Below are 23,642 nucleotides of genomic sequence, written 5' to 3' on the forward strand. Positions count from 1 at the left end.
AACAGGAAAAAACTAGAAACCACATGAATGGATAAGCAAATTGTGGTATACACATGTTCAAAGCAATACTACTGAGTAATACAAATGAACAAACTATTGATATACACAACATGGATAAATATCCGAAGATTATGCTAAGGGGACTAAGGCAGACCAAAAAGAAAAGAGTTGGCACTGCTATTTCATTTATATAAAACTCCAGAAAATGTCAATGGCTGATTGTGACAGAAAGATCTGTGGTTGTCTGGGAGGTGAGGTGTGGTGAGGAGTGAGAGGGAGAGATTACAAAGATACAGAAGCCAACTCTAGAGCGTCACAGACAGGGTTACCAGATGGACCCTGATGATGGTTTCACTTATACATCAGTCAAAACTTACAAATTGTGTACTTCAAATACACACAGTTTACTGTGTGCCAGTTATAGTATTCCTGGACCAAACGTGAGTCTGCTAGCCTGGCCGAAGTAAAACCAATCTCCTGATTGGTTTGTGGTGAAGGAAAGTTTGATGTTTTATTGCAAGGCACCTAACATAAAGCCAAGGTTAGGAGAACCAGTGGCTCATACTCAAAAGTCCAAGTGGCTTTCAGGGAAGGATTTTGATAAAGATTAGGTGAGGGAGAAGGCAGACCTCCTACTGATTAGTTAGTGGTGAAGTAACAGGGTGGTGTTTCAAAAATTCACATGATAAATCTTCTAGTTCTAACTGGTCTGGAGTCTAAATGCTAGTGGTCAGCAGTTAACTTCTTCCACCCTGTAGGAGTTTTAGTATCTTCAAAACAACTCAAGGATATGGCTCAGAACATTATCTATAGCCCTCAAGGAGGAACTAAAAGTCCTTGACTTGGTCTCCAGGCTAAACTATTATTCTTTTGTCTCGCTTGACTGTTTTCCTGTGTTTCTGCATTTTCTCACTTCTCTGATTAAATTTTCCCTTTGGAACTTGGAAGGCCTAGGAGGCTAAAGCCTTTCTATAAACAAGAGGCCAGGAGACAAGAGGGTGGGGACTGTTCCCGGGAAGGCCCCCCAGTATCCCACTTCATTTCAGTAGCTCAATAGGCTATTAAACAAAGAAAACCTGTGGCACTCCTATTTTCTGCGGGCAACTCTGTGTTAAGTGGATTTTCTTTTCTCCATTTTGATAAATAATGGAAGAGAAAACACCTCATCCAGAAAAGGCTGTCATATATACAAGACTCCACAGCTTTGAACTTTCCCTTGTGAGGGCCTAGAACAGAACTCCATCCCACCCCAAAAAGCTAGCTTTTCCATTACCACTGGAGGTAAAGCAAACAAAATCACAATACTAAAGAACATAAAACTGATGGCAGTAAACTCAAAACTGGCAAACAGATCAGGACACTTGGGACTTATCTTTTGTTTTTTCAAGCTCCAGTTCAGTTCAGTCGCTTAGTCGTGTCTGACTCTTTGCGACCCCATGGACTGCAGCACACCAGGCCTCCCTGACCATCACCAACTCCCACAGCTTGCTCAAACTCACGTCCATCGAGTCGGTGATGCCATCCAACCATCTCATCCTCTGTGGTCCCCTTCTCCTCCTGCCTTCAATCTTTCCCAGCATCAGGGTCTTTTCTAATAAGTCAGTTCTTTGCATCCAGTGGCCAAAGTATTGGAGTTTCAGCTTCAGCATCAGTCCTTCCAATGAACACCCAGGACTGATCTCCTTTAGGATGGACTGGTTGGATGCCTTGCAGTCCAAAGGGCTCTCAAGAGTCTTCTCCAGCACCACAGTTCACAATGGCCAGGTGTGGGAAGGCCCACAGGGACCACGGGGCACGTGAGTGGACAGCCTCGTGGTTCCAGGCCCTGGCTCTGCTGGCTCTATCAGTTTCCCCAGGGAGATCTGAAGGCATGCTCTATCTAGGAAGGGGCAGGGTGCACCAATTCTTTTGCGCTCAGTTTTCTTTACAGTCCAACTTTCACATCCATACATGAGTACTGGAAAAACCATAGCTTTGACTTTGTCAAAACCACAGACGGGCCTTTGTCGGCAGAGTAATGCCTCTGCTTTTTAATATGCTGTCTAGGTTGGTCATAGCTTTTCTTCCAAGGAGCAAGCATCTTTTAATTTTATGGCTACAGTCACCATCTGCAGTGACTTTGGAGCCGAAGAAAATAAAGTCTGTCATTGTTTCCCCATCTATTTGCCATGAAGTGATGGAACCAGATGCCATGATCTTAGTTGTCTGAATGTTGAGTTTTAAGCCAGCTTTTTCAAGCTTAGGTGGCTCTATTGGATATTGTGGGAAACAATCAATCTTTCAATCACATTTGGTAATTTGGGTGAGGCATATTATATGACATAAAAGCTTCCACAAGAAAATACACTAAAATCTAGAATAATAAGATGTCAGCTCATGGGAGGCAAAACTTTGTCAGTGCAATCCAAAGCTGGACACACAATTTGGTTAGAACTTAAAACCTGCTTCAATTTGACAGTGAGCTTGAAAGAAAAAACAGGGTTTGATTCTTAGCTTTAGGTTAAGTTCACACCAAATATAGTGGATTTATTGCCCTTTGGGGGTTGTGCTAATTCATGTTTACAGAGAGGCTTTCTACAGAAGGTTCTTTGTAGCAAATCACTATGGGAGGAAATTCCTTCCAAAGTTGCATTGTGTATTTCCATTTTACTGTGCTGCGGATGCCGGGTTGTTGTTTTTTTTTCTTCAAACTAGTAACGTCCTAGGCTTTAAGGAAATTTTTCACACTTGTGCTCCTTACCTTAAAAGTTGTAGAGGAGAGAACTCAAAACTGTCTGACGCCCAAACTCTTGCTCTTTCTAATACTCAGGATAAAGTAGAGAAGCTTTCCGGCAGGGCTGCCGTCAACCATGCCCGAGTTCTCCCTCTTGCTTCCCCTAACTTTCACTTGCATTAACTCACTCCTGGTTCCCAGCTGGAGAGCACAGATCGCACCTGCTCAGAAGGCCGGCGGGAGCCCGGTCTCACCGCAGCCCAGCCTGGGTTGCTTGTGCACGGACAGGAGTGCCCACCAGGGGGCAGTGCAGCCTCGGCGCTGCTGTGGCCGCCCGTCCTGGACAGAGCCAGTGGCGCGGAGGGCGTGGGACTGGGAGCGTCGCGCGCCGGGGTCCGCGTGGAGCCGCGCCCTGCCCCTTCCTAGATCACGCCTCCAGATCTCCCCGGGAAACCGATACAGCGAAGAGAGCCCGGGCCCGGGGCCGCGAGGCGGAGCGCTCACGCGCCGCGCGGTTCCCGTGCGGACCTTCCAGCACCTCGCCATTTGACCATCTCTGCTCCGCCCTCCATCCCCAGCCGAGACCCCGCCCCAGAAGGGGCGCCCCCTTCCCGGCCACTGGGTCCCGGCTCGGCTCCCGGGCCTTTTGCAGACACCCAGGCCCGGCCCAGCTGCACCTGGGCCGCTCCCGCCCGGGGCGCCACCCGTCGCACCGCCGAGAGAACTTTCCCGGGAGCCGCCGCGGCCTGGCGAGCCCCGGGGCACACCCCGCTCGCCCGCCGGCCGCGTTCCCAGCCGGGGCGCCGGCTCCTCCGCCCACCAGCCTCGCGACTGCCCGCTTCTCTGAATTTCCCGGGGAAGCAGCACCCCGCCGCCCGGGCAGGGAAAGCTTCAAGTTGGCCACGCACAGACCCGTGATGAACTCTGGGATCCCCAGACGGGAGCTGCGCCCCGCAACGAGCTGACCTCCACTCGCCGGTCGCGGTAAGGAGCCCGAAACCCTTTCGGACCCTTTTCCGGCTTCTCGATGCCGGTGGGCCGGGGAGGCGGCGGTCGCGGGCTGAGAGACCACCCTCGCCACTGCCCCTGCGGCGGGGCCGGGGCGTCGTGGGGGCACCCCGACACAAAGGAGCAGCGGAGTGCTCCGCGGCCGGCGAGCCGAACCGGGGGCTGCGGGGAGGGGTCGGAGCTGGAAACGCGTGCCCTCTGGGGACCCCGGAGGCGGAGGCGAGGCCCGTGCGCTGCCTCTGCGCTCCGGCGGGCGTAGGTGGAGGGGGCCGCAGGGCTTCTAGGGGCTTCCAGGTCCGAGCAGGGCCCGCAGCGCTCGTCCCTTCCTTTCCTTGCCCCGTGACCCCTTTGACAGGCGGCTTTTCTCGTCCCCAGGGCTGCGGGAGGGGCCGCGGCGCCCCCGCCTTCGGAGGAGCCGAAGCCGCAGGATGCGCGCGGACTCGCCGCCGCCCTCCGCGCCCAGTTCCGCCGGCGCTTCCCCGGCCGCTCCCGGGCGCTGACGCTTTCCCGGGCTTCCCCGCCCTCCTTACCTTCCGTCCGCGCCGCTCCGGACTCCGCCGGTAACGGGTGCTCTCGGCCTCGCCGCGGCGCGGACAGCCCGTTCATGCCTCGCGTTTGAGGGCAGGGGTCGCTCAGCGGCTGGGTCGCAGCTTTCTCCGCTGGCCGAGGCCGGCCGCAGCCGACATGGGCTGTTTCTGCGCGGTTCCGGAAGAATTCTATTGCGAGGTTTTGCTTCTGAATGAATCCAAGTTAACTCTCACCACCCAGCAGCAGGGCATCAAGGTAGGCACGGGTCGGGGGCGTGCTCCGGGGGAGGGGGTGCGCAGCCGGGAGAGCTCGGGGGCCCGCCGCTTTGTCCCAGCGCTGTCACCGGGCGGGGCGGGCTGCGGGGCGTCTCCGCACGGTGGGAAGGCGCGGCAGCCTACCCCCGCGCTCAGGTGCGGGGTGGACGTGTCAGGCCGAGTTAACTTTGAGTCCTTCATGAAGGAAAGTAAGTTTGACGTCTGGCGGGATCGTCCGTGCACCAGCTCTCAGCTGCAATCCACCGTCCTGCAACTGAGACCCAAACTCTTCCCTACCCCGTTCTCCTCCCAAAGCAGCCAGGGCCCCCAAAACTCCCACAGAGGCGCAGAACTGAATACACAGGCGATCCTCGGCTTTGTTGAACGACTTATTTTTTCCTTGATAGGATTACTGGGAAAGTAAAACAGCTCACTCGTTGAAACACATTAGGTGGTTGTGATTGTGTCGCCTGTGTTTGTGGTTGGGTAATGTTACGTTTGGCCGGAAAATAATTTCCTTTCCCAAAAGCAACCTGGTTTTAGCCCCGCGTTTAAGTAAACATCTCTCCAAACGAGGTAATAAGTTTGCACCTCTTTGTAGGTCATTAAAATGCAATTACCTCTGTTAACCTTAAGAACCCAAACAAAAAGGCTGTGGGAGCTTGCAGACGTCCACTTCCTTAATTTCGATGGGCTCGTGTTTACGGTTGACAACCTAAAGGACGCGCCTGCGCGCTCGTTTTTTGTCTCGCAACGAGGTAGCTACCTAGAGATGATCGCAGTCCCGTGTGTTCTGTTGTTTTCTCTTTCTCCTTCAGTTTAAAATCACTTCGGCATTTTAGAGACCTTAGCTGCTGAGTCTGAGGGGAAATCGTCCTTCCCCCGCCTCTCTCTCATGCAGCAGGCCGTCTGAAAAATAAATTACGGCTGCCAATTGTGTTGTCCTTGTCTTGTCATCTCAGAATTTAATCCTAATGGCTAGACTCTGGGCATTTCCTCGTGTGAATTAGTTTTTACATAGTTTGATACACACTAGAGTAACTGTTCTCCATCAAAAGTGTCAGCTTTGTATCATTCTTCGTATACAGAATTCTGATTTTACAGCTTTTTTTTTTTCCTCAGAGAAAGGAGGTAAAAATGATCAGTTAAAGCCACAAGATAAAGTTAACCGTTTAGGAAATTGTTTTGAATATTGTTTGCCCTGTAATTGTAATTAGTAAAAGTCAATCAGATTCTCAGTTTCCTTTTAACCTCAATAGAAGACTCTTTGGGCAAGAATGTTCATTGTATACTTTTAGTTCTTTATGTTGCAACTCCCATTCCCCGCCCCACCCCCCAACATGAAATCAGAGAAAGAACTTATAAGACGATGTAACATTCTTTGGTGTGCTGTGCAAATAAAATAGGCAACACTCACAAAAACATCATACATTTTTGATAACACATAGATTCTCTTCGGCTTTGAAACAATTAGAGAAAGATAACTCATGATCTGATACTAAAACAACAAAGCAATCTTTCTGAAGTCTAAAGTCATCTGGTATGTGAGCTTCCTATTTTATCATGAAAGCCCTATTCCTGTCAGCTGTGGAGCTTGTACATTATTCTGTCAAGAGAGCAGCCAAGACTTGGGATCAAATAGAATAATATTGTCAAAGAAACATGAATCAAAAATCCTAATCCATAATTACTTTTTATAACCTGATGGTGCTTATCTTGTTTTACAAATAGGTGGAAAATTGGTGAGTGATTCAGAGGCATTCACAACTTTATAATGGTGTTATTTTGGATATATGCCATTTAACTAAACAATAATTTAGGCATGCTTTTGTTGGAAGTAGTCATTTTGCAGCAGGCATGCCCTCTTTCAGTGTCACAAAGCATGCCACAGTTATTTTGATGGCCATATGCGTAACACAGATGTCTGCTGAAGTTAACCACATTATCTGAGGCTACTGTGCTACCATAAAATGCATGTGTTAAGCACCTATCTGCTTGTGCCCGCGTGCCCAGATGCTCAGTCGTGTCTGAGTCTTTGCACCCCGGTGGACTGTAGCCCACCAGGCTCTTCTGTCCATGGGATTCTCCAGGCAAGAATACTGGCCTGGTTTGCCATTTCCTTCTCCAATCTGCTAGTGGTATGTACTAAATTAAACACACATATATATACTTACAAATGGTATAATGTATGAACAGCATCTTACATGATATTCAAACACTGAATGAATAAGTATGTTTGTCTATATTATTGTTTTGTACATACTTGGCATTTTCTTTAACTACTACTTTAGTTTGTAAATGAAATAGTAAACAATTACTACAAAGTCAATAGCCAATAACTACTATTAGAGTGTTTTCCTTCCAGGATAGTATTCTTGATAATTTTGATTATCACTAACTAAAGTTAGTTAAGCATATGACATTTTCCCCTGAAATTGAAATAGAATTTTTTTCAAAGCTATTTTCTAATTTTATTTTGAGATGAGCCTTTTTCACATTCTATCTTAGATGAAGACATCTAATCTTGTGTTAAAATTACATATTTTAACCCTTAATGGAAGGAATTTTACTGATTCCTAAACAGTTCCTTAAGAATTTGCTTGCATTACCATTATAATAATGCATTATAAATTAAAAAGATTAGTTGTAGTAAATTGAAGTAGAAGGCATAGAAAGAAGCTTTGTAAAACATTTTTCCCCCTCTGTGCTATTTTGAAAAACACTGTGGATTTGTTTAAACACCAAGTGACTCATTGAAAAGTTAGTTATAAAGTGATTATTTTTTTCTGCCACTCCAAAGTTTTTCATTGACTTTAGGCAAAAAAAAAAAAATCAACATATTTGTTCCCATGGGAAGCATTTCAGCCTGAAGACAATAGTTACACATCTTATATGTTCAGATTCAAGTGAAAATGAAGTCACTGAGTTCTGTCTGACTCTGCGACCCCATGGACTGTAGCCTACCAGGCTCCTCCATTCATGGGATTCTCCAGGCAAGAGTACTGGAGTGGGGTGCCATTCCCTTCTCCAGGGGATCTTCCCGACCCAGGGATCGAACCCGGGTCTTCTGCATTGCAGGCAGAGCTTTACCATCTGAGCCACCAGGGAAGCCCCTTGTTAAGATGAGTAGCATTTAAATGGAAAATAATTTTCTGTTTCAAAAATAATTAGAAAAATAAAACCTGGTGTCATATTCATACTAATAAGATATAGCTGTTTGCCTTAAGTTATTTTAGAGGTAACCTTACCTCGTCAAACAGAAAGTCTTTTGCGTGCAGATTGTAGTTTGAGCCCTATCCAAGAGTTAAAAACCCAAGTTTATATAAACTGAATGTTATTGGTTATGTGTCAAGCCACACAATAGCTTTTAGCTATTTGTTCTCTGCTGCTATCTCTGTTGTTTATTTTAGTAGGAATTTCTGCTGTGGTTGGTCTCTTAGTTTTTGAGCAGTGTTTGTTCAGGAAAACTTTTGTTTTGTCCTTTGTAGTTTTCTGTCCTGGGGGAGGTAGAAATCTTTCTTTTTGTTCTCTTGGAAAGCAAAACTTGAATGTGACTCAGACTACTTTTATTACTTGTCATTTGATTAGCAAAAGATTTTTAGGGAAAAAAAAAATCACAAGGTTTTATGATTTAGTCCACAAAATTGCTACTGCAACTGTGAACTAGATTAGTATTTTCATTTCAGCAAGATTTTAGTCCTCTGAGTAGTAATGTAATAAACACTGAGGTGCTTGTTTCTCCCTCAGTGTATTTGACTAAATTAATGAAACCAATATGACAGTAAGATGGAATTTCCTTTAACTTTAAAAAAAAAATGCTTTATTGAGATATATCATCCAATTCACACAGTTAAACCCATCCATTAACTTTTAAATGAAGTTACTTTCTAAATCATCCTGAGGTTCCTGAGGGAATGTTATGAATCAGTTTTGATACTTTGATCAGAAACTTCCTAATAAATTAGAAAAGCAGAACTTGGGGACTTGAATTATATGCATCTCTCTTACCAACAATTGTTTCTTACATTCCATTTAGATTGGTAAATAAAACATCTAAGAGGACTGAGAAAAGTGAAAAGCAGTAGTTTTTGCAAATTGTATTATATCCACATATACCTATATCTTTTAATACCAATGACATAAGCTACACAGTCAAGGACCTTCTAAACATAGGTTGAAGCAAGTAATAGTACCCCAGCATTTCTGGTAATACAAGATTGACTATGGGTCTTGACTGGTTAGTAAGTTACATGTGACTGGGATAGTACACCTCTTCCACTCTGCCTCTAGTTTTCTAAGCTTCAAACATGATATCTGTGCAGTAACTGTTTAAGATGAACTACTATATAAATGCTCCCTCAAAAATTAAAAAAAAAAGATTGAAAGTATTTTTTTCCAGCTTGATTGAGGTATAATTGACAAATGAAATTGTCACGTTTAAGGAGTACAACTTGATAATACCCGTATATATTGTGAAAGGCTTAGCACCATCTCACCATTGTTAACACATGCACATCTCACACCTTTCTCTTTATTGAAAACACTTGAGTTCTACTCTCTCAGCAAATTTCAGTTATATACTATAGCCTTATCCCCTATAGATACCATGTTATACCTTTAGATTTTCAGACTTAAATGCCCCCTCAATTTTACAAGATTTTTTCCTTGGAAAAAAAAGATTAAAAATGCCATTTATTATCCATGGTTTTAAAGTGATTTAATGGGGAAAGCGTTGTTTGTTACCTTTAGCAGATAATGACTAGTTATCCTTTTCTAGGAGCCTATAATTTTCTTGATTGATACTGGATCACACTTTTTGCAGCCCCATTAATATAATTGTCCTTGAATTCTACAATATTAAGCTTAAACTAACTTTAAGTTAGTTTAATTTCCAGTAGTCAGTATGGATGTGAGAGTTGGACTATAAAGAAAGCTGAGCACCGAAGAATTGATGCTTTTGAACTGTGGTGTTGGAGAAGACTCTTGAGAGTCCCTTGGACTGCAAGGAGATCCAACCAGTCCATCCTAAAGAAGATCAGTCCTCAATGTTCATTGGAAGGACTGATGCTGAAGCTGAAACTCCAATACTTTGGCCACCTGATGCGAAGAGCTGACTCCTTTGAAAAGACCCTGATGCTAGGAAAGATTGAAGGCAGGAGGAGAAGGGGACAACAGAGGATGAGATGGTTGGATGGCATCACCAACTCAATGGCCTTGAGTTTGAATAAACTCCGGGAGTTGGTGATGGACAGGGAGGCCTGGCTTGCTGCAGTCGGACATGACTGAGTGACTGAACTGAACTTTGAACTAAATTTAAACTAATGCACAGCTTTTGTTGTTTTTGAGCATGGGTGGTATCTTAATTTATTCAGGCTGCTATAACAAAATACTACAGACTGGGTGGCTTATAAACAAGAGAAATATATTTCTCATAGTTCTAGAGGCTGGAGGTCTGAGATCAGGGGTTCCAGCATGGTTGAATGAGGGCCCTCTTCCAGGTTGGAAACTTATTGTGTCTTCATGTGGCAGAAGGGGCTAGGGAGCTCTGTTGGAAGGTACTAATCCCAAAGCCCACACCTCCTAAAGACCGTCACTTGGGGCTTAAGTTTCCAACATATGAATTTCAGGAGGACCCAAACATTTAGACCATAGCAGATGGTGATAAAATTAAATCTAAGTTGCAGGGTCAGAAGTTCAGACTCAACTTTCCATTAGATATATGGACAGTGGTTGGTTATTTTTATTATAAAACGAGATGGGAAACTCATCTTTTGTTCAGTGGTTCATGTCAGGTTGTATCTTCGTGGGGCCAGATAGTTCTTTGTTGTGGGATGCTGTCCGCTCCATTGTAGGATAATTAGCTGTAGTTGTAGCCTCTACCCAGGAGATGCCAGTCACACTGCTTGCCTAAGTTGTAACAAGGAAAAAGAACCCCAGATGTTGCCAAATGTCTCCTGATAGGTGAAATCACCCTCAGGTGAAAACCACTGCCATGGAAGGTAGTAGCTTCCCTTTTTCTTCTGTATTTGGTACCCAACCTTCCACACTATATGCAGATTAACTTTCAGATGCCTTCTTTTTTCTCTTTTGGAAGAGAGTTATGTGCCTCATAGGTTAGTGAAAACAATATGAAATCTGTATCTTTAACTTGCTTAATATTCTTAGACTAGCATGCAGTATACTGGATTGATGAGCTTATAGCATCAGACCACTGGATTTACATATTGGTTCCACTGATTACTTATTAGATGTGAGGCCTTCAGAAAGTTACTTTTCTTCTCTGAATCTCAATTTCCCCATCTGTAAAATGGAAACAAAATAATACCCACTTCATGAATTCAAGGTGCCTTGCATGTGGTAAACACTCAGAAATTGTTGGTCTTGATTCTTCCTCCTCCTTTCCTTGTCCTCTTCTCCTTCTTTGAGTGCTTCATTCCTGTTTGCATATAAAGTCCAACCATCATTGTTTGCATTAATGTTCTACCTGACCTAGACCTTCAGCAGTTCTGTGTACCCAGGTGACTTGCTCTGTGGGTAGAACTTCGCAGTCTTCCAAACGTACCTGACTTTCTTGCACCTTTAGCTGGGGATTGCTGCTGAGTGGTACCCTTTTACCTTTCCTTAAGTACACACTCATCTGAACTCATCCTTTCAGACCTAAACTGAGGATCCCATCTGTTAGAAAGCCTTCAAGGCAGTGTGCCCTGGCAAAGCTAAGTGCTTGTCTGTGCCTTGCACACATCCTGTTATAGCACTTATCACACTGCAAGCGTTATTTCTAGATGCTCCTGTCTCCCACAGAAGCCTGAGAGCCCTTACCTGTGATCTGCAGCAGCTAGAGCTGTAAGCACATGTAATAGATGCATATTCCCTGTAATTTGAATAGAAGAAAGAATGGAGTATTACCACTGGAATAGGCCGAATAGGCCATGTTGAAAATCTTCTGGATAATGAGATTCCTTTGCCGTTTTATTTTTACTTGAAAAGATCCTAGAATAAAGTGAATCTTACTGTGAGAAATCCTGTTGCCAAGGTACTCTAATTTTTACATTGATAGTGGGTAGAAAATGAGATGGTGCAGTGAACTGAGTGCGCACAGGACATTGAAGATCTAGCTGATGAGCAGCTATTTCAGAAAACATGAGTTACACCATTTTTGTGTTACAGAAGTAACTCCTGACTCTTTCCTCTCTCTCTTCTAACACTGTCACTTTCCCCTCACAGCTTAGGAGTCTTGTGGAAGAAGGGCCTGTTTCAAGACGGGAGAACAGATCCTCACACTGTAGTTGCTTTTTTCCCCTTGTCTCTGATTCTGTAAACCATTGGAGAACAGTGTCCGTTGGTCTCATAGTGTGGGTTTACATGATTGGGGACCATTAGTATAATTTTTAATCTTGCTGTACTGCCAGTTTTAGCCCTAAAGCTGCATAAACCTCACCTGACACTACTCTGAGGCATAATGGGAAAGACAGGGTCAGAGTTAAATGCTGGGTTTTTATGGCAAATGACAGGTTTTCCATTCTGATGCACAATGGATTTTTCTGCAGGCCTGTTATAAACAGGACAGGTCAGATGTCAGACTTGCCAGAACCCTTCAGCTTCTCTGGGAGCTTCCCTGGCGGCTCTGGCGGTAGAGTATCTGCCTGCAATGCAGGAGACCTGGGTTTGATCCCTGGGTTGGAAAGATCCCTTAGAGAAGGGAATGGCAACCCACTCCAGTATTCTTGCCTGGAAAAGCCCATGGACCGAGGAGCCTGGTGGACTACAGTCCCTAGGGTCGCGAAGAGTCGGACATGACTGAGCAACTAAGCATGCAGACGCTGCAGCTTCTCTGGATTGACTTCCTTGGCCGAGCCTTGTCTCTGATATTTTAGCCACACGTAAAGCTCGTCCTTAGTGCTCCAGTTAGCCTGCTTTGGGTGGTAAGAGTAATTGCCATTTGCTCCTGCGTCACAAGATTTGTTTCTAAGTCTCATATATTAAATTTACCCAGGCCCCTGTTATCAGTCGTTTGGATCTAGATTAGGTGTGTTAAGGTCAGGGACCAGCCCGTTTTGTTTGTGACTCAAAGCCTGTAACCACAGTTTGGAAAGTCTGTACCATTCTCAAAAATGTGGATTGCATTCCTTGCCCCCTGAACCATGCATTTCCTGTTGTGTGTGTTTTTTTTTTTTCTTTTTTAAAGTGAAATAGTCACTTTTCCTTAGTGCTGCCCATTGTTAATCCTTTTCTCTGTAACTGAACACTCTTGCTGAGTCCCCAGAGGCTGAGATGGCTCTTGTAAGTAATTTACTGAAGTCAAGAGGGGGCCTGGCAGTGGTTTCCAAATGGGTGAGAAATTTGTTTTCAAGGATATTGACAGTGCCCGAAAGGTCAGATGTCAGAGGAGGAATGAGCCAAGCGGGACCAAGGGGGGAACCAAATGTGGCCGCAGATTGTTGAGAAACACCATGTTCAAAGCACGCGAGGCAGCTCTGTCAGTGATGCTGAGCACGCCCGGCTTTGTAGGCACGGTGTCCCGGAGGTTTCCGAGAAAGTACCTTGTTTAGAATACATCTTTGCATAGGAACAGTGACATGAGTGGGGGTCAATTTCCTGAGCTAGCCCACGGAGACTGTGAGTTTTTATTTTTTTAAAGAAAATCCAGCCCCCCCCCCCCCCCCCCCCCCCCCCGCCAATGTGTGTATGTGGCTGTGCTGGGTCTTTGGAGAAGCCCCCCTGTTTGAGTCTTTAAACACTTGGGTCCCACCTTGCCCTTCGTTTAGAGCTATGTTTGAAAAGCAATCTTGGAGCCTCTCCTGCCTTAATTGTCACTTGTCAGAATTGGTTTTTATCCACCATTCTCACTGCTCCCACTTTGTACTGGAACCGTCCTACTAACTGGGGTGCTGGGTGGTCATTTTTGGGCTCCCCGCTTCCCCTACCCTGCCCTGTGTTTAAATCCTGAAATAACTGATCTTGTGATGGACCGCAAGACTCTTCTTTCCTTATCCGTGAGCTGTAGGGTGGGAAAACTGCCTCATGGAATGACTACAAATTTGAGGAAAGAATTTTAGGCACATAGGCTAAAAGGTGCTCGTGTGGGCAGGCGAGTTCTTTACCGCTAGTGTCACCTGGGAAGCCCCCTAAAATGATAGCTGTCATTATGTGTGATCTATTATTTGCCTTTTTTTCCCCCCTGAATTCCAGTTTAGGATATCTTACCCACCAATCCTGCCCAAAGTGGTGCTCGATCTCTGAGAGGCATGGATGGGTTGGTTATTAGAAGTAGGGAAGCAGAGTGGTTCAATATCATAGATACCAGTGACTTTTCAGATCTCTGTATTTTTACTCACATTGTCCCGGCTACCACTGGGATGCTGAAACTTCGCATCTGTAGCCTTCCTGCCTTTTATCTGACTTGAGTTTCTGACTGCCTGCTGGAGGTCACAGTAGATGTCTCAGCCCTTCTGTTCCCTCCAGACTCTCTCTTCTGGTGCTGCCTAGTCTGGTGAATGAGGCCACACTCGGTCTTGATGAGTTAAGATGCTTTGATTCTCGGTTACAGAGATTTCATTGAAGATTCTTTTAACATGAGATTTATTTGCTCAGATCAGGTTTCCAGTTTCTCGTTATCTCTTCTGTGCTGTCATCCTGGGAATCAGGGTATATGCAGGTGGTAGCAGATGGGTAAATGGTTCTAGAGATGATACTTGTATGTGGCAGTATGTGAGATGGGAGTGGAGACAGGCTCTATTGTAGGAGGGAAGATTCCTTCTCCCGAAGTTCACCAGCAGACTTGCCCTTGTGTCTTTTAGCAAAGAGTCTTGTGGCCGTTCTTGAACCACAGTGGCGATGGGGTCACCTTCAGGGTGACAGATTCTGCTTGGGGTTGGGTAGGGGTGGAATTCTTTCCTAAGGGAAAGGGGAAGGGGTTCAGGCAGGAGGGAAGGTGGTTAGGATTCTGGCATCTGGGCTCTTCTTAAATTTCCACATCCTTCCAGATGTTGGAGTTCTACCACTTCAGTATGTTCCACGTTCGTCTCTTCTCCCCTCCTCTGATGCCTTCTGCCCTGGTCTAGATTGCTCTCAGTCCTCAGCTGGATTGCTGCAGTAGCTTCTCAATCTCTTTGGCTTAGTTTATATTCCTGGGCACGGGGGCCGCACTCTGGCCCTTCATGATGGGACCCCACGTCTATCTGACCTTACTCCCACCAGCTGCCATATCCTTGTCATGGATTCTGCCCAAGCCAAGCTGCTTTCTAGTCTGAATTCTCTACCTTCGCTCTCACCCTGGTCTTTTTCTGCTTGGAAAGCCTCATCCCACCTCCTCTTGTTTGAGTGAAGTCCCCGTTCTCATCAAGCAGGGTTTTGCTCAGGTGCCACTTTCTCTGAAGGCCCTCTCCTAATCTGAATTAAGCCTGCGTTTCATTGCAGGAGTTTCTGTACTTTCCTGCCCACCTTGCCCTGGGAGCAATATCATAAGATGACGAGGGCGTGGGTCTTGGTCATAGGTAACTCTTGTTTCAGGTCTCCCTTCCGTGTGTTAGTACTTAACCACGGTCAAGTCACTACCCTCAGAGTCAGCTTCCTGTTCTATAAAATTAGGGTCAAATTCTCCACCTTATCCTGAGTGTTATGCATAACCCTTAGCCCCATGCCAAATGAGTGGGAGCTGTTGTGATAGACATGGAAAGCCTTGAGGGAGGGAACTGTATCTCTTTTAAGGGATCCCCAGGTCAAGCTGAGTTCCTGAGGAATCAATGAATGATTGTGGACTGGCTGAATTAATCTGAATAAGGAAAGGTACTTCCAGATTGATATAAGCAATGGATCTGAGAAGGAAAAGACATCTTTTCACCTTGACACTTTCTAGGTTCCCTGGGTACAAGTGTACCTGCTTGACTCCTAGTTTGTTATTTAATTTTTAAAAACAGTTTTATGGAGATATACATGACATACCTTATAATTTACCCATTTAAGGTGTGTAATTTGGTGGTTTTTCATGTATTTACAGAGTTGTGCCACCTTCATCAAAATGAATTTTAGAACATTTCATCACTTCAGAAGAAATCTTATTAGCAGTCACTCCTCCATTCCTCCCAACCCTCCTACCCAGCTACTTCAGCCAGGCAATGCTCCAGCTAGGCAACCACTCATCTGTCCATGTAGATTTGCATATTCTGGACATTCCTTATAAATGGATTCATATAATATATGGTCTTTTGTGCCTGGCTTTCTTCACCTTGCATTCACTCATAATGTATGTATCAGTATTTCATGCCACATTATTGCTGAATAATATCCATTGCATAGATATACCATATTTGTCCATAGATATACCATTTGTCCAGTTGATGGATTTTGGCTATTAGAAATAATTTTGCTATGAAGATTCATGTACAAGTCTTTATGTGAACATAATGTTTTAGTTTCTCTTGCGTATATGCCTAGGAGTGGAATTGCTGGATCATAGCAGCAATTAATAGTTTGAGGAACTTGCGAACTGTTTTCCGCAGTAGCTGCACCATTTTACGTTCCCACCAGCAATGTCTGAAAGGGAAAGTGTTAGTTGCTCAGTCATGTCTGACTCTGTGACCCTCTGGACTGTAGCCCACCAGGCTTCTCTGTCCATGGGATTCTCCAGGCAAGAATCCTTGTGTTTCCATTCCCTTTTCCAGGGGATCTTCCCGAGCCAGAGATTGAACCAGATCTCCTGTACTGCAGGCAGATTCTTTACCGTCTGAGGCACCAGCGAAGCCCAGCAATGTCTACGGGTTCCAATTTTCCCCACATTCTCACCAACACTTGCTTTAATCTTTTTGATTATTATTAACCTTTTGGATGTGAAGTGGTATCTCACTGTCATTTTGATTTGCATTTTCCTGAAAAATTAGTGATGTGAGCATCTTTTCATATGTTTGTTGGCCATTTGTATATCTTTGGAGAAATATCTATAGTTTGTTGATTAAAAAAACTTGAGTTATTTTCCTTTTTATCATTAAGTGTTTGCTATGTGTGTATAGTATGTTGTTCAGTTGTCCAGTCATGTCAGACTCTTCTTGACCCCATGGCAAGTTTTTTTTTTTCTTTCTGTCAGATACTTGATTTGGAAATGTTTTCTCCTGTTCTGTGGGATCTGAAAATTTTTTCCTGACAGTGTGCTTTCATATACAAACGTTATAAATTTTGATGAGTCCAATTTATCTTTCCTTTTGTTTTCTGTGTTTTGGGGATCATATTTGATTTTTTACTTACTTACTTACTCAAAGGTTATGAAGATTTACTTCTGTTTTGTTTTTTTTTTCTAGGAGTTTTATGGCTTTAACTCTTACACTTAGGGCTGTGATCTTTTCTTCATTCTTTTGCATGTGGACATCCAGTTGTCCTAGCTCATTTGTTGAAAAAACTAATTTTTTTAGTTATCAAAAATCAATTGACAATAAATTAAAGGTTAATTTCTGGACTCCCAGTTTTATTCCCTTGACATACCTATCTATATCTCTTGTTTATTTTTACTAATTCCTTGGTAGGGTAGATGTGTATAATTCAGCAGAAAAAGCACTCCCAGTTAAAACAAATTTGACATTTAATATTTTGAGCAAAATTTCCTGTCAACTTCCTGGTGGCAGTAAAACATTGTATATTTTATCCACTCTTAAATCCACGGGAGCTTAGAAGAGTGGCAGGCGCATGGTGGTGCTCAGTAAATATTCGTCATATTTGAAGAAGGATTGATAGAAGGATTGTTTTAGTCATGCTGTTGTTGCTTTTGTAAATTGAAACGTTGGTTGTTGAATATTTAGATTTCTAAAATCTTTTCCGTATAAGCTTTGAATGTTGCTGTTCATGTTGTGTGAAGGATTTGCCTTTGGTCCTTCCAGACTCTTTCTGTAAACTACTTGATGGAGGGCTGGAAAAGAGTATTAGCATATGTTTTATGAATAACTTTGTCAGTCTTGGTAGTTAATGGTGTAGTATGTTAGGAAAGTTAATGTCATTTAAATAGGTATGTGGATTTCATCTATTACCTTGCAACACACTGAGAAATTGCTAGATATTGATCCTGAGCAGTGTAATATGCAGTGTTCTCCCCTCTGGGAAAGTAATGTAGATGGCTGGAAGGTCATCACTTTTGAACGCCCACACCCTCTCTCATCCTCATGGCTTTTTTTCAGCCTTGAACTTCCAGGATTCCTAGTGTGATTGTGAGTTAAAATGGCTGAGGAAAGTGGTAGCACATCTTAGTGGTATTGAAACTGGTGTGATATTACACCATAGGGGATGTTAGTCCAGTTCCATGAAGCCACAGTTGCTCTCTAGGTTTTAACCTGCAATCACACTAGGAATCCTGCTTATTTAACTTGTATGCAGAGTACATCATGAGAAAAGCTGGGGTGGATGAAGCACAAGCTGGAATCAAGATTGCCAGGAGAAATAGCAATAACCTCAGATATGCAGATGACACTATCTTTATGGTAGAAAGCAAAGAAGAACTAAAGAGCCTCTTGATGAAAGTGAAAGAGGAGAGTGAAAAAGTTGGCTTAAAACTCAACATTCAGAAAACTAAGATCATGGCATCTGGTCCCATCACTTCATGACAAATAGATGGGGAGACAGTGTAAACAGTGACAGACTTTTTTTGGGCTCCAAAATCACTGCAGATGGTGACTGCAGCCATGAAATTAAAAGATGCTTACTCCTTGGAAGAAAATCTATGACCAACCTAGACAGCATATTAAAAAGCAGAGACATTACTTTGCCAACAAAGGTCCATTTAGTCAAAGCTATGGTTATGTATTGATGTGAGAGCTGGACTATAAAGAAAGCTGAGCACTGAAGAATTGATGCTTTTGAACTGTGGTGTTGGAGAAGACTCTTGAGAGTCCCTTGGACTGCAAGGAGATCCAACCAGTCCATCCAACCAGACCTGAGTATTCAGGAGGTCAGTCCTGAGTATTCATTGGAAGGACTGATGTTGAAGCTGAAACTCCAATAATTTGGCCACCTGATGCGAAGAGCTGACTCATTTGAAAAGACCCTGATGCTGGGAAAGATTGAGGGCAGGAGGAGAAGGGGACGACAGAGGGTGAGATGGTTGGATGGCATCACTGACCTCATGGACATGGGTTTGAGTAGGCTCTGGGAGTTGGTGATGGACAGGGAGGCCTGACATGCTGCAGTCCATGGGGTCGCAAAGAGTCAGACACAGCTGAGCGACTGAACTGAAATGATTCAAACACTTCACAAATCCCAGTAGATATGCAGGCTACAGGCAGTTTCTCTGTGAAGAAAATCTCAAGTGTCTAGAATCTAGATAAAACCACAGCCGTGGGTGACAAAATCTTTCACACAAACTGGTTGCTATGTGTTACCGCTTTTTTCTGCCAGTCATTCATCCTTTTGCCCAGTAGTTTGACTGTCTGGTTCTCTGCACCAACCCTGACTGTCCTCAGTTGAGTTCATATGTCCTCAGTTGGTGCAGCCCTGTGATGCCTGCCCCCAAAGGCAGCAGACACCAGGGGGAGGATGTGGGAGGGATGACATGCGTTACAAGAGAGTGACTTTCACTTACCCTCGGAAGGTAGACCAGGCACGGGCATGTAGAGTCATCTGATGCAGCCCTCCCATCCGACAGCTGAGGGAGCGGGCACCCAGTGAGGGGCAGGGTTTGCCAGAGCCCAGTGCGTGGTCCCGGAGCCCTGCCTCGTGGTTTCCTGTCTGCTGATTTCTCTGTGCTCACCCGCCCTTGGTTTCTTCGCAGCCTGCAAGGAACAGCTGGGAGCTGATTATAGGGGAAGAGGTCAGAACTGATGGAGAATCATTTAGGTTTGCTGCCAATCTTGTCTCCTCTCATGCTGCCAACCCTTCCCGTTTCCTCCCTCTCCCCCTTAAATCAAGTCCTTCTAGGCCCGCATCTGGCTTGAGTGCCTTCTGCAGTCTCGGCATTTGGATTTGTGCAGCTCTCTGGGTAGATTATATGAGGGAGAGACTCTTTTGTCTCAAAGAATCTTTTTTTTTTTTTTTTCCCCTTCCAATTTGGGAGTTTGCTTATGTGGAATTTCTTTTCAGAATGATACTAACTGCATTGCATTTTATTTTTTTTGACTTTCTGGAAGATGCTTGTTTATTTCAAAGGCCTAGAATAATGTATGGTTATGGCCATGGTTTTAGAGCTCATATCACTCAGAGTTTTTCCTTGGTTTCTGTTTTGTAAAGTCTTTACCTTGAATTCTTATAGCTCCATTCTGGTATCGCTCCAGGAAAGAAAATTAAAAACTGATTAGTGACCCTTCTTATTGCCTGAGGGAGGGTGCAAGAGAGGAAAGTAGAATGGTAAAATTGCTCTTTCGTTGAAAGGTTTCAGATGGGCCAGTCATCAGGAGGCTAATAGATCTTTCCCCCATAACGATTATTTCATGCATCTGCTGCTGTTTACAAGGGCACTTTGAGGTTGTGCAAATTTTCCAGAATTCCTCAGGGAGCTGGCTTCTTTTTCTTTCAGATAGTGTTCTTACATAATGTTCTGGGGTAGTTATTTGAAGATAAATAGGTTTTGAGTGTGAGGGTATTTGGTGGTCTGGACCAGTGCTGTGTGTCTGTAATTTTAAATATGGATTTGTGAACTCATTTTTATAAGAATTTATTCAGAGCTTGTGTACCCAGTAGCACCCAGGATTTCTGGTGGGGATGATGAAATAGAGGGAAGACTAGCCTTTTTTTCCTTCAAACATAAGTATGGGTATATTTAATTCTATCAAATGCATAAAAGATAGTAATTACACAGCCACAAGTCTTTTGTTCAGCAATGATTTGATTAATAAGGATTTGAATGAAATTTACATAATTTTTACATCCATACTGTTGAATTTTTAAATACTGTAAGTAAAAAAGCCCCTTGAATAACCAATTCTTATGTTTCCTATTTATCCCTCTATGTATCCACACTTTAAAGAATTACAAACTGAACATTATACAGAACATGTAAGTCATGTTTAAAAACCTAAGTTTTAAAAATTGTTGTACCCCAATACGATTCAGAAAAGTCCCCATGCTGACAAGTGCGGTCCTAGGTGGCAAATTGGAGGAGGGGATGAAAGAGACAGAAGCAAGTTTTCTGTCTTAATATTTTACTAACCCTGTCAGTTAAAAATGGTGATGTCATGAGAAATGACAGTTTAGGTTTAATATGAGTAATGGAGTTTGCTTCACAGTTAAGAGAAGTTTAAATGGTTAAAATAAATTTAAGTTTTAAGTGGAAAGACAAATATTTACTTATAAAAACAGAATTCAATACAATTCATAAATAAGTACTGGATTATATAGTGGAGATGAGTTACAGACATCCTTATAAGAAATGATGTTTCTTACATACTGAGGTGGATCCGTTAATCAGGAAAGGTATTTTAGAAGAAGTGAATATAGATTCACTTGAAACCCTTGAGGCTAGATATTTTTGAAGGTTCAAGATCTTTCAGATTCTAGCAAGGTAGTATGGTATATAAATGATGCATTATGCAATATCCTTGGCCAGGTTTAGGGTGATACCTCTTAAAACAAGCACAATATTTTGCACAACTCATTATTTGAATATTCACAATAAGTGGGGATAAATAGAGACTGTAAGTTGCCTTCTTCCAGATTTTGTCTCTGTATTAGTTAACTCTTATCTATTCATCTTTCATCTTGTCTGACTGTTTGCAACGCCACGGACTGTAGCCTGCCAGGTTTCTCTGTCCCTGGAATTTTCTAGGCAAGAATACTGCCATTTCCTTCTTCAGGGGATCTTCCTGACCCAGGGATCAAACCCCTGTCTCCTGCATCGCCAGCTCTGGCAGGTGGATTCTTATCGCTGGCGCCACCTGGGAAGCCCCGGGTGTGTATCTATTGCCGTGTGCCAAGTTACATCCAAAACTTAGCAGCTTAGAGCAGACATTATCCCGTACAGATTCTCTGCGTCCAGAATCCAGGACCAGCTTCACTGGATGATTCTGGTTCAGGTTTTTCTGAGGCTGCACTCAAACTGTGCCTGAGGCATCAGAAAAAGGGAAGCGGATGGTGGGTCTACTTCTAAGCCTGTTGGCTTCTAAGCCATGGGCTTGTTGGCAGGTCGTGGTTCCTCACCATGTGAGCCTGGGTGTCCCCACAGCGTGGTAGCTGGCTTGCTCCAAAGCAAGTAATCTTAGATGGAAAACCCAAGATGGAAGCCCGAGTTGTATATAACATCTGTTATTATGCTTATGTGGTATTTTGTTGGTCATACTAGCCAACCTTGGAGTGAGAGGGGACTGTATAAGGGTGTGAATACTGGGAGGCAGAGATCACTAAGAGACATCTGGAAGAGGGACTGCCATAGTTACCAAGTGAGTTTGGCATCAAACTTTAGGTAAAGTTCAGTTTTTGTATCTTTTTGGGTTCTGGACTGTGAATTCCTATAGACTCTGGCGTCCTCAAAGTGATGATTTGTGAGGATGAACCGTGGCTCTGAAGGCAGTCTAGGACTGCAGGATAGCGTGAACATAGAGAAATGACTTCGGTGGAGGAAGACGAGGAGTGTCTAGGCAATACACAGACTTATGGTCTGCTCTGTGCCAGGCGCTGTACCTGACATGGGGGATAAAAAGGTGAAGAAGGTGGCACTAGTGGTAAAGAACCCACCTGCCAATGCAGAGGACGTAAGTGACGTGGGCTCCATCTCTGGGTCGGGAAGATCCCATGGGGGAGGGCATGGCAGCCCACTCCAGTATTCTTGCCTGGGGAGGCTATAGTTCATGGGGTTGCGAAGAGTCGGACACGAATAAAGTGACTTAGCAGGCAAGCAGATAGGCAGATACATTATTAAGCATCTGGAGCTAGAATTTTGATTTGAGAAAATCTAGAATTTTGCTTTGAAGACATCTGTATTGTCTACAGTGAGAAAGACAGCATAGTTAGAAAGCCTGCATAGTGAGAGAATATAGACTCAGAAAATCTGCATTTCTCTGCCAGCTCCTTGATTTCCTATCTTGCAAAAGTCAATATTGTGGAGCCTTAGTTTTTTCTTTCCATTTGTGAAATTAAACTGCTGGCTATGTTATTCCATCAGTATCAAAGTACTGTGAGGCTCAGTTGTTGTTCAGTCACTCAGCTGTGGCCAACTCTTTGCGACCCTGTGGACTGCAGCACAGCGGGCTTCCCTGTCTTTCACTGTCTCCTGGAGTTTGCTCAAACGCATCCATTGTGTCAGTGATGCCATTCCACCATCTCCTCTGTCACCCCTTTCTCCTCTTGCCCTCACTCTTCCCCAGCATCATGTCTTTTCCAGTGAGTTGGGCTCTTTGCATTAGGTGGTCAAAGTATTGGAGTTTCAGCTTCAGCATCAGTCCTTCCAATGAATATTCAGGGTTGATTTCTTTCAGGATGGACTGGTTGGATCTCCTTGCAGTCCAAGGGACTCTCAAGAGTCTTCTCCAACACCACAGTTCAAAAGCATCAATTCTTTGGCTCTCAGCTTTCTTTATAGTCCAATTCTCATATTCATACATGACCACTGGAAAAACCATAGCTTTGACCATATGGACCTTTGTTGGCAAAGTGATGTCTCTGTCTCTGCTTTTTAATACACTGTCTAGATTTGTCATAGCTTTTTTCCCAAGGAGCAAGCATCTTTTAATTTCATGGCTGCAGTCACTGTCTACAGTGATTTTGGAGCCCAAGCAAATAAAATCTGCCACTGTTTCCACTCTTTCCCCACCTATTTGCCATGAAGTGATGGGACCAGGTATTATGATCTTAGTTTTTTGAGTGTTGAGCTTTAAGGCAGTTTTTCCCCTCTCCTCTTTGACCTTCATTAAGAGGCTCTTTAGTCCTTCTTTGCTTTCTGCCATAAGGATGGTATCATTTGCATATCTGAGATTATTGGTATTTCTCCCAGCAGTCTTGATTCCAGCTTATGATTCATCCAGCCTGGCATTTCACATGATGTACTCTGCATGTAAGTTAAATAAGCAGGGTAACAATATACATCCTTGACATACTCCTTTCCCAATCTGGAACCAGTCCATTGTTCCATGTCCAGTTCTAACTGTTGTTTCTTAACTTGCATACAAGTTTCTCAGGAGGCAGGTGAGGTGGTCTGGTATTCCCATCTCTTAAAGAATTTTCCAGTTTGTTGTGATCCA

General features: G+C 43.9%; 1 protein-coding gene and 1 long non-coding RNA gene across 5 annotated transcripts in view; one reads left to right on the forward strand and one right to left on the reverse strand.

Moving 5' to 3' along the window:
• LOC122442947 overlaps positions 1–4,380 on the reverse strand; it is a 158,733-nt gene extending 154,353 nt beyond the window's left edge. The window contains exon 1 of the long non-coding RNA XR_006269839.1: positions 4,252–4,380. This is a non-coding gene — a long non-coding RNA (uncharacterized LOC122442947). The remainder of the gene's footprint in view (positions 1–4,251) is intronic.
• A 5-nt stretch (positions 4,381–4,385) lies between these two features.
• Positions 4,386–23,642, forward strand: part of EPB41L4A (erythrocyte membrane protein band 4.1 like 4A) — a 265,463-nt gene continuing 246,206 nt past the window's right edge. For all 4 annotated transcript variants that reach the window (XM_043470620.1, XM_043470622.1, XM_043470621.1 and 1 more), the window contains exon 1: positions 4,386–4,504. In XM_043470620.1, the coding sequence (XP_043326555.1) occupies positions 4,406–4,504 (99 nt within the window). In that variant the 5' untranslated portion in view covers positions 4,386–4,405. The remainder of the gene's footprint in view (positions 4,505–23,642) is intronic.

Source organism: Cervus canadensis, chromosome 6, assembly GCF_019320065.1.
Source record: "Cervus canadensis isolate Bull #8, Minnesota chromosome 6, ASM1932006v1, whole genome shotgun sequence".
Lineage (NCBI taxonomy): Eukaryota > Metazoa > Chordata > Mammalia > Artiodactyla > Cervidae > Cervus > Cervus canadensis.